This window comes from Mauremys mutica, chromosome 12, assembly GCF_020497125.1.
Source record: "Mauremys mutica isolate MM-2020 ecotype Southern chromosome 12, ASM2049712v1, whole genome shotgun sequence".
In the NCBI taxonomy this organism is placed as follows: Eukaryota; Metazoa; Chordata; order Testudines; family Geoemydidae; genus Mauremys; species Mauremys mutica.
In genome coordinates, this window is record NC_059083.1 from 80,457,865 (window position 1) to 80,470,187 (window position 12,323).

Here is a 12,323-nt window from a genome sequence, read left to right on the forward strand (position 1 = left end):
GATAATTCATGATTCCGATTCCCACCCTGGCCCAGCGCGGCGGCTCCTGGGGCTCGCTGGATATGCTTGTGCCTGGCTAGGCAGCAAGGACTGCTCACTGGAAGGGGTGACACGTATCAGGGCAGGAGGGTACACACGGGTATGGCATGGGTCTGCTGGGTGGAACTTCCCCAAATCCCACCAGAGGGGCCCATTGACCTTCTCCCCTCCCCTTCTCCCCAGGGATTGCTTTACCTGTGGGAGAAGCCCATCGCCATGAGCCACCTGTCCCACATGACGCAGTTGTCGTCGATGAGGGGCAGGACCGTGAAGAATCGGAAGAGAACAAGTCTCCGCCTGAAGAAGCCAATGCAAATCGGCTCAAGCCGGCCATGGAGAAGGCTGCACAGCTGGATCCCAAGAGAGAGGAGCCCAACCTAGAACCAGGAAAGGAAGACGGGGCCCAGAGAGAGTTTGACAGGCCCCTCGAGGACCTGAAGAATGCCCCAGAGGTGCGACGAGATGGCCGACCACTGTACAAAGATCTGGAGCCCGGCAAGCAGGTGGTTGAGCCGAGGTCACTGGCTGTTCTACCTGGGGGTGAAAAGAGAGCTGAGGCCGCAGGTGGAAGGGAGAATGCAAATCTCCAGCCGCTTGGGAACGTTGCAGAGGCTGTGAAGTCCATAGAGAAGGAAATTGACCCTGGTAAGTCATCTCCTGCGTGTCTCATCTGAGCAAATCCTCCTCTTGTCTAGGCTAGGGGAGGGCAGCAATTGGTTACTCCTCCTTACATTCCAGTGTTCCCTTCTAATTTCACCAGATTAGCATGTGAATATGCACAGCCCCTTCAGCAGCTGTTGGGGGAAACGAGGAATCTGGTGTCTTTGACAGCTACTGTAATATCTGTCAAACAATTGTTTGCTAGCCTACTAAATGTCAGGTGCCGTGCTGTTGTTATGTGTCTCACAACTCACTGGGGACATGGAGTTGGGAGATCTTGACAGGTAACACATTGCTAAGTGCCCATCTAAGAGCTAGCTAGGACGGTTCTTGCATTTTAATTGGCTAAGGTAGTTAGCATTGGCTCTCTGCCAGGAGTCTATAAGATTGTTAAATATTTTTTTTTATTACTTCCCTTGCAGTTGTCAGGTTGAATATAAACTGCGTTGGTGGGGGGAGGCGGGACAGTGTGTGGAGCTGTTTTTAGAGAACATCTGCCGCTTCTTCCTTTCCAAGCAAAGAGATGGGTTGGTCGGTCTGTCTGTCCGCAGGTGAGAAGCAGGAGCTGCTCCCGCCGGCCAGGCTGGATCCAGCACAGGCGCAGCAACCGGAGCAGAGAGAGATCCGAAATGCCGAGGACAAGCCGCAGGAGAACGCCGACAGCAAGCTGGAGGGTGAGTCTCCCCGTACGCCGGGTGCACGAAGTGGGGTGTAGCCACCCCCCAGCTGCCAATCCCCCTGGGAGCCGCTGCGCCGTTAGGTGAGAATGTTCAGCCCAGATGGTTTGGTCATGGTGGTTGGGATCATGTAACTTTAGGCCGGTGGGTCCTTTTGGCTTTTTGCTGCCTGCCATTACGTGCATGTTTCCTCTGCTCTGGCACCGCCCCCTGATCCTGGCCAGGTGCCGAGGGGGGCGCTGCAGAGCGAGCCTGTCCTGTGGGGCTGGGCCAGCCCTGCGACCCATCTGGAACTCCACTGGGTACCACTTGGGAAAACGCGGCTATAGGCTAGTGCTTAGCGGCTGTCTCGAAGGGCTAAATATTCCAGGAGAGGATGGCATGTTTCAAAGCAAAACTTCCGCCAGCCCTGCTGGTGCCGTGACCCATGCTGGCCTGTAGGCCTGGCGCTCTCTCCCCTTCCCCCCCCGCCCCGCCCAAGCTTAGAGTACAGAGCGAGGCCCAGGGTGAACACGAGCAAAGCCAGAATAAAAGCCCTGTGGGAAATGGCCATGTGAACCCGGCTCTGAGGAGTGACGGATCCTGTTCCCGCCCACGAGCTGCATGCTGGCTCATGACGCGGGGAGGTCGGGGAGGTTCAGCTTCTCCAAGAGGAGAGTAGTGGCCTCCAGAATACCCAGCCGGCTCTTCCCACCGCTGCAAGGGTTTGGAGCCTCCGGCCTCTCAGCCAGCACCGTCGGGTACCTCCAAAGGCACATCCTCCCGGCACAGGCAGACACACACCAGTCTGCTCAAGCTAGCAGGGGCTCAGGTGGATTTGTACTCGGATGACTAGCCAGAGCCACCAACCAGGCTGCTGTGGCCACACTGCTATTGTTAGTGGGCGAGCGCGTGTCCGGCTACCTGCACGGGAGCACGCTGCCAGCTGCAGTGTAGACAGACCCCGGAACGTTCCTAGCTTCTGCCAATCTGGGATGGCAAAATCCAAGACTCAGACCCAGGCTCGTCTCTGGCGGCAGGTCACCGCTGCTAGTGCCCAGTTGCTCATGTTCTCACCATGGTGGACTTGAGAGAGACTGACTGAACCCCAGCAGCCCCCGTAGATCACACCTGTGGTACTGGAACAGCCCAGGTTCCCTAACAGCCCAAGAGAAGGTTAGCTGCAGGCCCCGTGAATTGCTGGAAGGCGCTAGGCTACATCCAGGGAATCTCCGTCATGGGAACAGATCCTGCGTACCCTGCTTCCTGCAGCTCTGGATGAGGTGACACCGAACATGCCAGATCCTGAGAGGCTGCATGTACGCAGTGCGTGCGCGGGACACAAGCTTAGGTGGCTATTTCTGCAGAGTCTGTAGAATCTAGCATCCATCTGGCCCTCGTCTGGCCGTGTCATGAAGGTGCTTTCCCCATATCCTGCCACTAACGGTTATTTGATGCTTTTGACTTGTTGGTTTGCTTTAAACAAAAAAGAAAAATCACGGTTTTCCTAATCTGTTTCTCTTCCTTATGCATCTCAATGGGCCTGAAACAGCTGAGATTAAAAAGCTAGTAGCAGGTATGAACCTCAAGGAATGACCATATTGAATTGTAAGGATTGAAAATCCCAGGATCTAAGTGCTAATGAAAGAGCAGCATGCATGGCCTCTGCTCGTGTGAATGCACTGCATGAGCGTGTGTTACCCTTCACCCCGGCAGAGACAGCATCAGGCCTAAGTGGGGGCTTTAATGGCACGTAAGAGGGTGTGTGGGACTTGTCCGGTTCCTCTGTCCAGAGCTGAATTTCCTCCCCCCCTCGGCGAAACAGGAAAATGCTGGTGTCACAGCCAGGGCCCACAATCCTCCTGCACGGCTGCCCCTTACTGACAGCAACTTCTCTCTGGGTTCCTTCCCCAGCTCCTGAACTGTGGCCCCTCGGGATGCCCAAGTCCTCTGCGGTTTTTGTTAAATTGCTTACAATCTTTTTTATCAGAGGTGTGTTAACCCCCCACCCCCCAAAGCGAGTCAGGGTCTGAGACGTTTCCCTCCACTCTCATTCAGATCAGCAGGAGTGTGACGGGGGAGCAGCCCAGCGGGCTTTGGGTGTGTGAATAGGTTGAGAGAGGAGTTACTTGAGCTTTTAAAAATCTCCATGAAAACCAGTTTGATTTGTCTTGAAACCTTCTCCTTCAGCATTGCTGCCCAAGGCTAACCATGCAGCCCCCAGAACGTGAGAGTAGAAAGGACTCCTGTTTGCCCTGCCGAGCTAAGAGCTGAAAGTAAACAGACATGGGGGGAAGGAAACTGCACTCTGCCAGTGATTTCACTTCCCCCGCCCATAATGGGGCTTTTGTAAATGGGAATATAAGGGGAAATTCCAAAGTTGCTGCTTGTTTTATAGCATTCTGCTGTGCACCGAAAATATTCCCCTTTATTCACCTTGTGGGTTATTAGCAGGACAACTTCCCGTTTTAATTGAAATGGCATTTTACAGGCTGTTAATCTTTGCCATGAATTCCTTTGGGCGCGATTTTCTGGAAACTCCCAGAGAGTTTTGGAGAAATGCCACTAGGTGTGTCGGGGAAAGCACAGGACAGGTTTGCACTGTTCAGTATATGCAGTGGGTGCATTTCCTAAGAAGAAAGATGTCGTAATGTCTCCATACAGACAGGGTGTCTGCATGGTTTGCACACTGCATGTAGCTTGCACCGTTCCTGGCTCAAATCAAGTCCGTGTTGCTAGGCCCTGACTTCTGAGCACTAAACTAACTCGTAAATTCAAATAGAAACTGTATGTTCTCCAGATCTTCCCCCTGAGTTTGTCTGTGCAGAGCTAGTGAGCAGGGTTTTCGTCATGGTTTAATGTACAGTCTTATAATCCCTTATTGCTGCGTCCTCTACTAGCATGTTTGTGAGCACTGGTTCACTGCACCTAGGTCACTTCAGATTTCATTGGCTGAAATGTACTGCAGTTCAGACTGGCAGTCTATTCCCTCTACGCAAAGCTGTAAATTGGCTCACACAAACTTTAACCCCATGACAGTTAAACCTGAGCACACAGCCCCTGGGTTGTGCCATATGTTAGTTTGCTGGTGTTCAGCTGTAACCCTGGTCTGGGGCGGTGGTGTTGGGTTTTCAGACCCTGTGCCTGCTATTAGACGTCACTCACCTGATCAGGATAAAAGCACAGAGGGGGGGTCAGGTCTGGGGAAAGGAGAGGGGCGTTTTCCCAGCCCTGCCTCCAGCCAGCCCTTGCCCATTGGAGAGGCTAGAATCGGATGCCACGCACTGGGGGCTGTGCAGATATTCCACGTCTGGGTGCAAATGCTCTGGTAGGCTCCCTGGGCTGGGCTCCCTCTTGGCAGGGTTCAGATGAGCTGCTGGACTCCTGGGCACTGGCTTCTGCTCAGCAGAAGCCCCAGAATGATACGTCTTTGCTCAGCGGTAGCTGAGTAAATGGTCTAGGTCCACTAAAATGGCTGAATTCTCTCCAGGGGTCAGCGCTGGAACTGCCCTGTTACGCCCCTGCAGAGGTAATCGCAGACCCTGCCAGCAGTCAGAGCTGCCTACCCATCTGCCCCTTTGGGACTAGAGGGGCGAGTTCTCTGGGTTTGAATCTGGTTAGCCATTGACTCTCCCTTGCTTCAGAGACCTCTCCCCTTCCAGGATCAATACAAGTGCACTGCTCAGGCTTACTGAGTCTCTGCCTTTTGTGTGAAAAGCAGCCTCCAAAACATTGCCTCTTGCAGCTTCTGCCACTGTCTGCTCTGGGGTGCGGGTTAGCTGCAGGGCCCTTGGCTTTCCTGCCGAGGAAGCTGTGTGTGGGAGGGGAAGAGGGGGAGCAGACAGATCACCCCTGCACACACTTATTTGCATCTGCCTGCTGTGAGCTTTCAGCTCTCCTGTCTAGTGGAGGATCTGTGCTGCGGATAGAGGCCGTATTGCGATGCCCTTGCTCCCCCGGTGGCAGTGGGACTGTCCCGGGAGCAGGGTAGCCCAGGCTGGCTATGGCCAGGAAGTATTACAGCAGACATGGTGGGTCACAGATATGGAAGAGGGTCTCGTATGGCTATGGAGAAGGATAGCGATTGAAACGAATCGTTACTTGGTTAGACTGTGTGCAAGCGTTATTCTGGGGGGGAGAAGCACGTACCCACCTATCCCTCTGCTCCCAATAACCACATTAAGCTGTGCTGCCGCTCCCAGCAAGCTTCAGTTTCTTCTTTTCCCCCCTGCTTTTTTTTTTTTTTAACATTAGAAGCTGGGAAGGCGAAGGCGCTTGATCACGCCGTCCTGCTGCAAGTGATTAAAGAACAGCAGGTGCAGCAAAAGCAGCTACTGGACCAGCAGGCGAAACTGCTCGCTGTGATTGAAGAGCAGCATAAGGAAATGCACCAGCAGAGGCAGGAGGAGGGAGGTGATGAGAAGCCAAAGCAAGGTAAGGATGTGGCTAGAAAACACTTGCCACTCTCTGGGGTTGGCACATAGGCAGGTCTGAAGAACATGCAGGTGCACGGTGGAGAAGGGAAAACTGCTGCTGGACAGACACTCAAAAAGAACTTTAATTTATTTTTCTGCAGCAGAAACACCACAGGAGGCTGATCTGCCTCCTGCAAAGAGCAAAGAGGAAGAGGGCCGAGATGTTAAAGCAGATGTTGCTGCAAAGCACCTTCCTCAGGAGATCCTGGACCCTCCTCAGCCAGGGCCTGGCAATCAGCCTGTTGACTTAGCGGAGCAACACCAAGGGAATGTAGATGATCTGGAAGCGGCTATGCACAGACCTAGAATGAAGTTTCCTGTTCAAGTCAGTGTAGCTGGGCCTAAAATTCCTGAGGCTCTTCCTAAGGGTGGGAAGGTCCCACAACACAAGGCGAACAAAGTTGTTAAAAACTCTCTAGAGAACGTAGGGGATCCACTTCATAGCGATGATTCACGACAAGCCAATGACATAGGACATGCAGTCCAGGCAGCAGGAAACCATCCAGAGAAGCCCGCAGCCAAGGAATTGGGGGGAGGACATGAAGGCAAAGCCGTGGGAGATAGCCAAGAGAAGAAGGCTGCCCTGGAAGCTGGAGAGATGGTGGCAGGAGCAGTCGCTGACATCCAGAGAGAGCTGCCAAGGGCTGTCAAAGCTCAGGAGGTAGCAGGGAAGGGTCCAGAACGAGTCTTTGGTGCGGACTTTAAAACCAAACCAGCAAATAAAGAGGAGCCCAAAGATCTGGAACTTCCATTGGACTCTTCAAATAAACTACAAGTAGCAGAGAATGTGCAGCATAAACAGGAACATCCAAAACCTGGAAATGACAACCAGGCCGATGGAGCTGGCAGCAAGCAGCAGCAGGCTTCCCAGGTCGATCAGGCCGGCAAAGTGGAGGCTAAGAAAGAAGTTTTCCGGGGAAAGACAGTGGATGTGGAGCAGGGTCCTCAGGGAAGCCACTTGAACAAGCAAAAGGTCCTGGATGAAAAACTTCCCAAAGATCCTGCTGAGAAGGATGCCTTTGAGAATGACATTGCCTTAAAGCGCGAGAAGGGAGCAGCCCCCCTTGCGGATCAGAAACCAGACCCGGAGAATGTCAAACCAAAGCGGGACCTGAAACTGCAGGCTGACTTAGACCTTCGGAGGAGGAGACGGGACCTGCCGCCTCGCCTGGAGGAGGAGACAGAGGCGAGCGAAGGCGTCATCATTGGTCTCAACCCTCTTCCAGATGTGAAAGTGAACGACCTCCGCAGCGCCCTGGAGACCAGATTAAACCAGGCAGCAGAAGGTGCCCAGCAGGCGGTTCACAGTCGGCAGATAAAACAAATGGCAGAGGAGGAGGTGTGACGAGACCCGGCCTTGCTCTACTGGTGGTGAAGCCGTTCTCGCTCCGAAGGTCTGCGGCTTAGCAAGCGACCATTTGGACTCCAGCTGCAAACACAACTGCTGACAGTCTAACCCAGCAGCACTTCCCTTGGACTGGGCCCCAGCAGTCCTTGGGCTGATTCTGACCTCAGACCACTGTCTCCATGGAACTGGGGGCCGCCATGGCCCATCCATTTACTTTGATGTTAACATCCTGCCCGTGTTTGTCATTGGGGTGACTGTAGAGTCAGTGACCCAGAAAGAGAAGCTCCAACTGCCCTCTGGCTTTCGAAGGTCCTCCCCATTCCCAAAGGATCTGTGCTGTTTGGTTTGGTTCATGTTGAATTGCCTTGTCCGTCCTGCCCCAATTTTCCCACTCCGTATCGAGGCACGTCCCCAGGTTGCTCAAACCATCTCCTTGCAAATGTTTCTCCAATAAGTGCATTGAGTTGCTTAGTCCAACTTATCTGGGCCTCGAGAGGGGGAGCTCGCCACGGCTCCACTTCTCCTGGAATGTTGCGATCCGCATTGGAAACACGTCCGCTAGGACTGGGTTAGCCAATTGCTGGGGTACGTTTTTCTCAATGGGAAGCCGTTCCGTCAGCTTTACGTGTGTTGGGTTGAAGTTTGTGCTAGGAATATCAGTGTAGTTAATGTCAGATGCTGCCTTAACCAAGCACAACGGCTACTGTTGTGTTGCTCCTTCCTCCCAGGGATCATTCAGTTGGCTGCACACTAGCAATAATGAAGTGCTTCACCTTCTTCTCTTCCTTGGCTGTTACGTTTCAAATTGTGCTTTTAACGGGAGTATTCCTGCCCAAAGTGCATTAAGGGGCATGTGCTGGGAACTGCAGCCTCCCTTCTTCCCCTCTCAAAACGGCTTGAGATTTGCAGCAAGAAGTAGCAGATCTCAGGGAATGAAACCGTATGATTTAAAGGGACAGTGTCATGGAGGGTTGGCTCAGAATCGTACCTACCTCTCGTCTCCCTTTGCAGAGTTCATGTAATGTTTGGTATAGTTGTATCCCCCAGAGCAATTCTTCAGCGTGTGATTAAATCCACTGAGGTCGGTAATCAAGACACTTGGGTAACGTATACATGAGCGGAGGAAGGAACCTCTTAAGAGAAGTGGTTTGTTTCAGGAGTCCAAGTAGTGGGGATCAGTAGTAAATTTTAAAGGGTGGTAAATGAGACACCTTGATTGCCAAATGTAAGAAAAAAATCCCCCAGCTTTCACTAGAAGGATTGACATTCGCCCTACCAGGAGCCTGTAGCCCTCAGCAGTGTTGGGTTTTGCCTGGCTTTTTAAACTGGAGTCCTTTGGTAACCCAACCTCATCTAGTTCATATCAGATCAACCTCCTGGAGGCGGGAACTATGTAACTGTTGTGATGGGGGCTGGAGAGAGAGGCACTGGGGGCGATGACTCTGCCTTCAGACTAGAGAACTCTGAGCTCCTAGAAGGGAAGAACAGTATTGGGACTCGTCTGTAAAGTCGGCCGATTATTGAAGTGCTTAAATGTCTGTGGCAGCTGTACGTCAGGAGGGGCGTTCGCATGCATCCCGGAGTGGCTGTTGTAGACGGGATTGCCATAGCCGGAGTCCCCCATGACCCTGTCTCAAAGCACAATTAACCCATATCTGGGACTCTTGTAACAGCTGCTCTGGGGCAGGAGGCCCTAGAACGGCCTCCGTGTGATTGTTAGCGTTTGTGAAGGTCAGACACATGCTTTCAGTGCAGCAGTCTCCTCTGCTAGTGGCCAAACTAAAGTCTGCCCCCTGCTGCAAGAACTAGCCCTTTAAAGCTATAAGGGAGCTCTGGGGGTGGGAACTAAATACTCCCTTATGCACCCCCCTTCAGCCCAGCTTGCACCTAGCGTGTGTACAGGGATCTCCCCTGGCCCCTGTCAGCTTTGTGTTGCGATCCTGCCTGGCACAGGGAGCACTGTTTCTCGTACACCATGTGAGCAGTAGTTTAGGGTGACCACGTGCTGCTGCCGAGGTGCCTGCCGCCCACAAAGGGACCAAAGATAATTCTGACATTCCTCAGCACCTGGAATTGGCCAGTGTTGTGAATGAGACATTCCCAGCTGGACAAACGCAGGGAACTTCTTACCTCTCCATGCTAGGACCAGCTTGTATCTGCAGTGCTCAGGGAAAGGCTGAGGAGTGGCCACGCCAGGCAAATCAATAAAATAAGTTAAAGCATTTTGATCTGAACTCTTCTTGCTGTAACAAGCACCGTTAAGCTGCCCTCGGGGGGGTGGTTCCTGCTGTCCAGGATGGGAGGGGAGTGATGCAACTGAAGCCCTAAATGTATCCTTAAGGAAACTCTGCTCATTCTGCATCCCCCCTGCCATTGCTGCAGCTAGTGGCTGGAGAAAAGAGCAGTGAGGGAAGGGAGGGTCTCCGTGTGCCCCAAAATGGGAGATTTCATGAAATGCCACTTTGATTGTTTAGCTTCAGGGTGACAGCAGTGTAAAGTAGGGTGCACATGCCCCAGGCAGTGACAAGGATCATACCTGCTCTTATCCGAGTGCTTTTCATTAGCTAGCACCTTCCTACCCTCTATCAAACTGCAGCTTGGATTTACTCATCCTCGTACCCAGCATTTCCTCCCTAGCCCTATGGTTAACCCTCTAAACTTAGCCAGTGTCCTTGCACTACTGGGAGGGCCCTGGCAGCCTTGAGGTTAACATGAGCCGCTGGGATGAGGAGCTCTGCCAACCACTTAGGTGGAGCTCAGACATGGTCTGTAACCTTGGCCCATTTCTTCCCTCTTCTTAGCAGTTTCAGTGCTTAGGTTTCAAAGCTGCAGTCTGAAAGCCTGTATTCACAGGGGAAGTGGAGGTTTAGCAGCAAGGTTCCAGTTGTAGTGGGGCAGCTCTTTAGCGTACCATGGCTTTAGCAGAACTTAAGCATTAGTCATAATATGGGCAGAGATCATGAAATCCTGTGAGGTAAAGCAGAACCTCTCTCAAGTGACCTATTCTGCATTTCTGCTCACCCTAGCAGTTCCTAGGACCCTGTGGGAAGGGAGATGGAATCCTAAATTCTCAGGAAAGCTACATGACAAATGCTAGCTCTATAACAATAGGGCCATCCCAGAGTAGGCTACATGTACTGCAGCAAACAAAGGGAGTGTAGCCGCTCATTAGAATAAAAGCTTAGTTTTAGTGCAGTTTTTGCTACCCTTTCCAGACTGCCTAGTTAAACTGTAGAATAAAGAGCAGGTCTTAAAACACTGACTCAGATTTTGGAGTTTTATTTAAAAAAAGTTTCCAAACATTTATTTACATGCATTGTTTGAAACAGCTGGGGGAGGAGGTTGCATGAAATAGAATTGAGTATTCCATTATTAGGCTCCCATTTCCTTCTGATTTAATTATAGATTATGCAAATTCTTCTGTCCTGGAACTACCTGATTACAGCTGGACAGACACCAGTCAGGACTGTAAATCTAGATTCCAGTCCCCTGAATTGTTACCAATGCCTTCACTTCATTGTCTTCTTTGCCTGTAAAAAGAAGAGAGTCAGATAAGCTAGGAGGAAGAGGATTGGTGTTTTCTGATTACAACATACAGTTCCTGCTTTGTTGTGAAGACTTTGCCAGATAAGATCCCCATGGAGGGGGAAACAGCCCCAGTCTACCTCTGTACTTGGACTATCCCATTGGGTCAGAGTGGTTCAAACATTTGCTCATTCTCACAACTTCCTTGTGCTTGAGGGGCACTGTTATCCTGCAGCGCAGACTGGAACTGGCTGAGTCACAGCTGAAAATTAACAGATTCTTGGCCCCAGTCCAGTGCCTTAACCACTAGACTATCGCTATATTGGTCAGTTCTGGTGTATTAGACCTCAGATGCCCTGGGCATGAATCGTAGGATTGAAAATTACCACCCTGGACACAGGTTTTGCCTGTGGCACTGCACCACAGGGGGTCTAAGCATGACAGCCCTGAACTGTCCGGGCCAGTCCCCCTCCAAGGACCAGCCACAAGTCGGTGTGTGTACAGCTATTCCCTGCAACATACTGCCTGGGTGAAGCACTGCTTCAGGGCCTCAAACTCCTTCCGGCACCCGTCTTGCCGCAGCTCCGGTGTGGTCGCAGCTACACACCTGCCGTAGGCCGCTGCCTAAAATCACACGGAGCCATAGAAACATTCACACACGGCCTTGTTCTCGCCGTGCCACCGACCCCAAGGGTTAGAATGGGCTGAGTCAGGCACCCGCCCCGCCCAGCAGAGCCTGGACAGGGCAAGAGGAGGGGGCAGCCCCGGGGCTCCCGCCGCCCGCCCCGCCCCCCTCCCAGCCCGGGGCTCCCGCCGCTCCCGCCCCGCCCCCGGGCTCCCCCCTCCCAGCCCGGGGCTCCCGCCGCCCGTCGCTCCCCCCTCCCAGCCCGGGGCTCCCGCCGCTCCCCCCTCCCAGCCCGGGGCTCCCGCCGCCCGCCGCTCCCCCCTCCCAGCTCGGGGCTCCCGCCGCCCGCCGCTCAGCCCCAGCCCGAGCCCGGGGCTCCCGCCGCTCCCCAGGCCGGGGGCGGGGCGGGGCGGCCCGGCCGCTGGGGAAGGCGCCGCCGCGGCTCTCCCGGGCTCGGGCCCGAGCTGCTCCCAGCGGCCCGCACTGGCCGGGGAGATTCCTCCCCCCCCGGGTGCGGGGCTCCCCGCGCCGCCCGGCCCCGACCTGGTCCCGACATCCCGCCAGCAGCTCGGGGAAGCGCCGCAGCCGCTCCCGGGCTCGCAGCAAGACCCCCTGGCCCGACATCGCCGGGTCCCTAGTCGCTGGGCGCCGCCATGATGGGCCGGGCTCTGATAGGCTCTTGTCGCTGCTCGTCAAACCTCCTAGCACGCTCCTACTGGGTCCAGCTAACGACTTCCCACTGATGTCCTCTGAGAGGTGCAGCTTCCTGTCCATCAGACCGCTCTAGGCTCTAGATTGGTTCCAACTAAACACCGCCCCATCTCGCCCTCTCACGGCCCTGTCCTACCCAGACGAGGCTTTGGATTGGTTACGAATAACGCCCACCTTCTTTGTTCCTTCTGATTGGTCCCTTTTCTGACACGGGAGCTTCTGATTGGACGAGCTGCCGGTTATTTACTGCCCTTCTCTCGTGCCTGCGCAGGTGGCGTCAGTGG

At 53.7% G+C, this 12,323-nt stretch overlaps 2 protein-coding genes across 5 annotated transcripts in view; one reads left to right on the forward strand and one right to left on the reverse strand.

The window, feature by feature from the left end:
- The window catches only part of SLC38A10 (solute carrier family 38 member 10), a 46,258-nt gene extending 36,858 nt beyond the window's left edge, over positions 1 to 9,400 (forward strand). For 3 of the 4 annotated variants that reach the window (XM_044981457.1, XM_044981459.1, XM_044981460.1), the window contains 4 exons: positions 223 to 684; positions 1,251 to 1,373; positions 5,610 to 5,789; positions 5,932 to 9,400. In XM_044981457.1, the coding sequence (XP_044837392.1) occupies positions 223 to 684; positions 1,251 to 1,373; positions 5,610 to 5,789; positions 5,932 to 7,175 (2,009 nt within the window). In that variant the 3' untranslated portion in view covers positions 7,176 to 9,400. The remainder of the gene's footprint in view (positions 1 to 222; positions 685 to 1,250; positions 1,374 to 5,609; positions 5,790 to 5,931) is intronic. The other variant, XM_044981458.1, reaches the window with a different exon arrangement.
- A 1,041-nt stretch (positions 9,401 to 10,441) lies between these two features.
- On the reverse strand, positions 10,442 to 12,156 carry NDUFAF8 (NADH:ubiquinone oxidoreductase complex assembly factor 8). Its single transcript, XM_044981464.1, has 3 exons — positions 11,872 to 12,156; positions 11,226 to 11,327; positions 10,442 to 10,708 (listed from the first exon to the last, which is right to left on the reverse strand). The coding sequence occupies exons 1-3, from the start codon at positions 12,100 to 12,102 to the stop codon at positions 10,688 to 10,690; spliced, it is 354 nt and encodes a 117-aa protein (XP_044837399.1). The 5' UTR covers positions 12,103 to 12,156; the 3' UTR covers positions 10,442 to 10,687.
- Between the last annotated feature and the right edge of the window lie 167 nt (positions 12,157 to 12,323).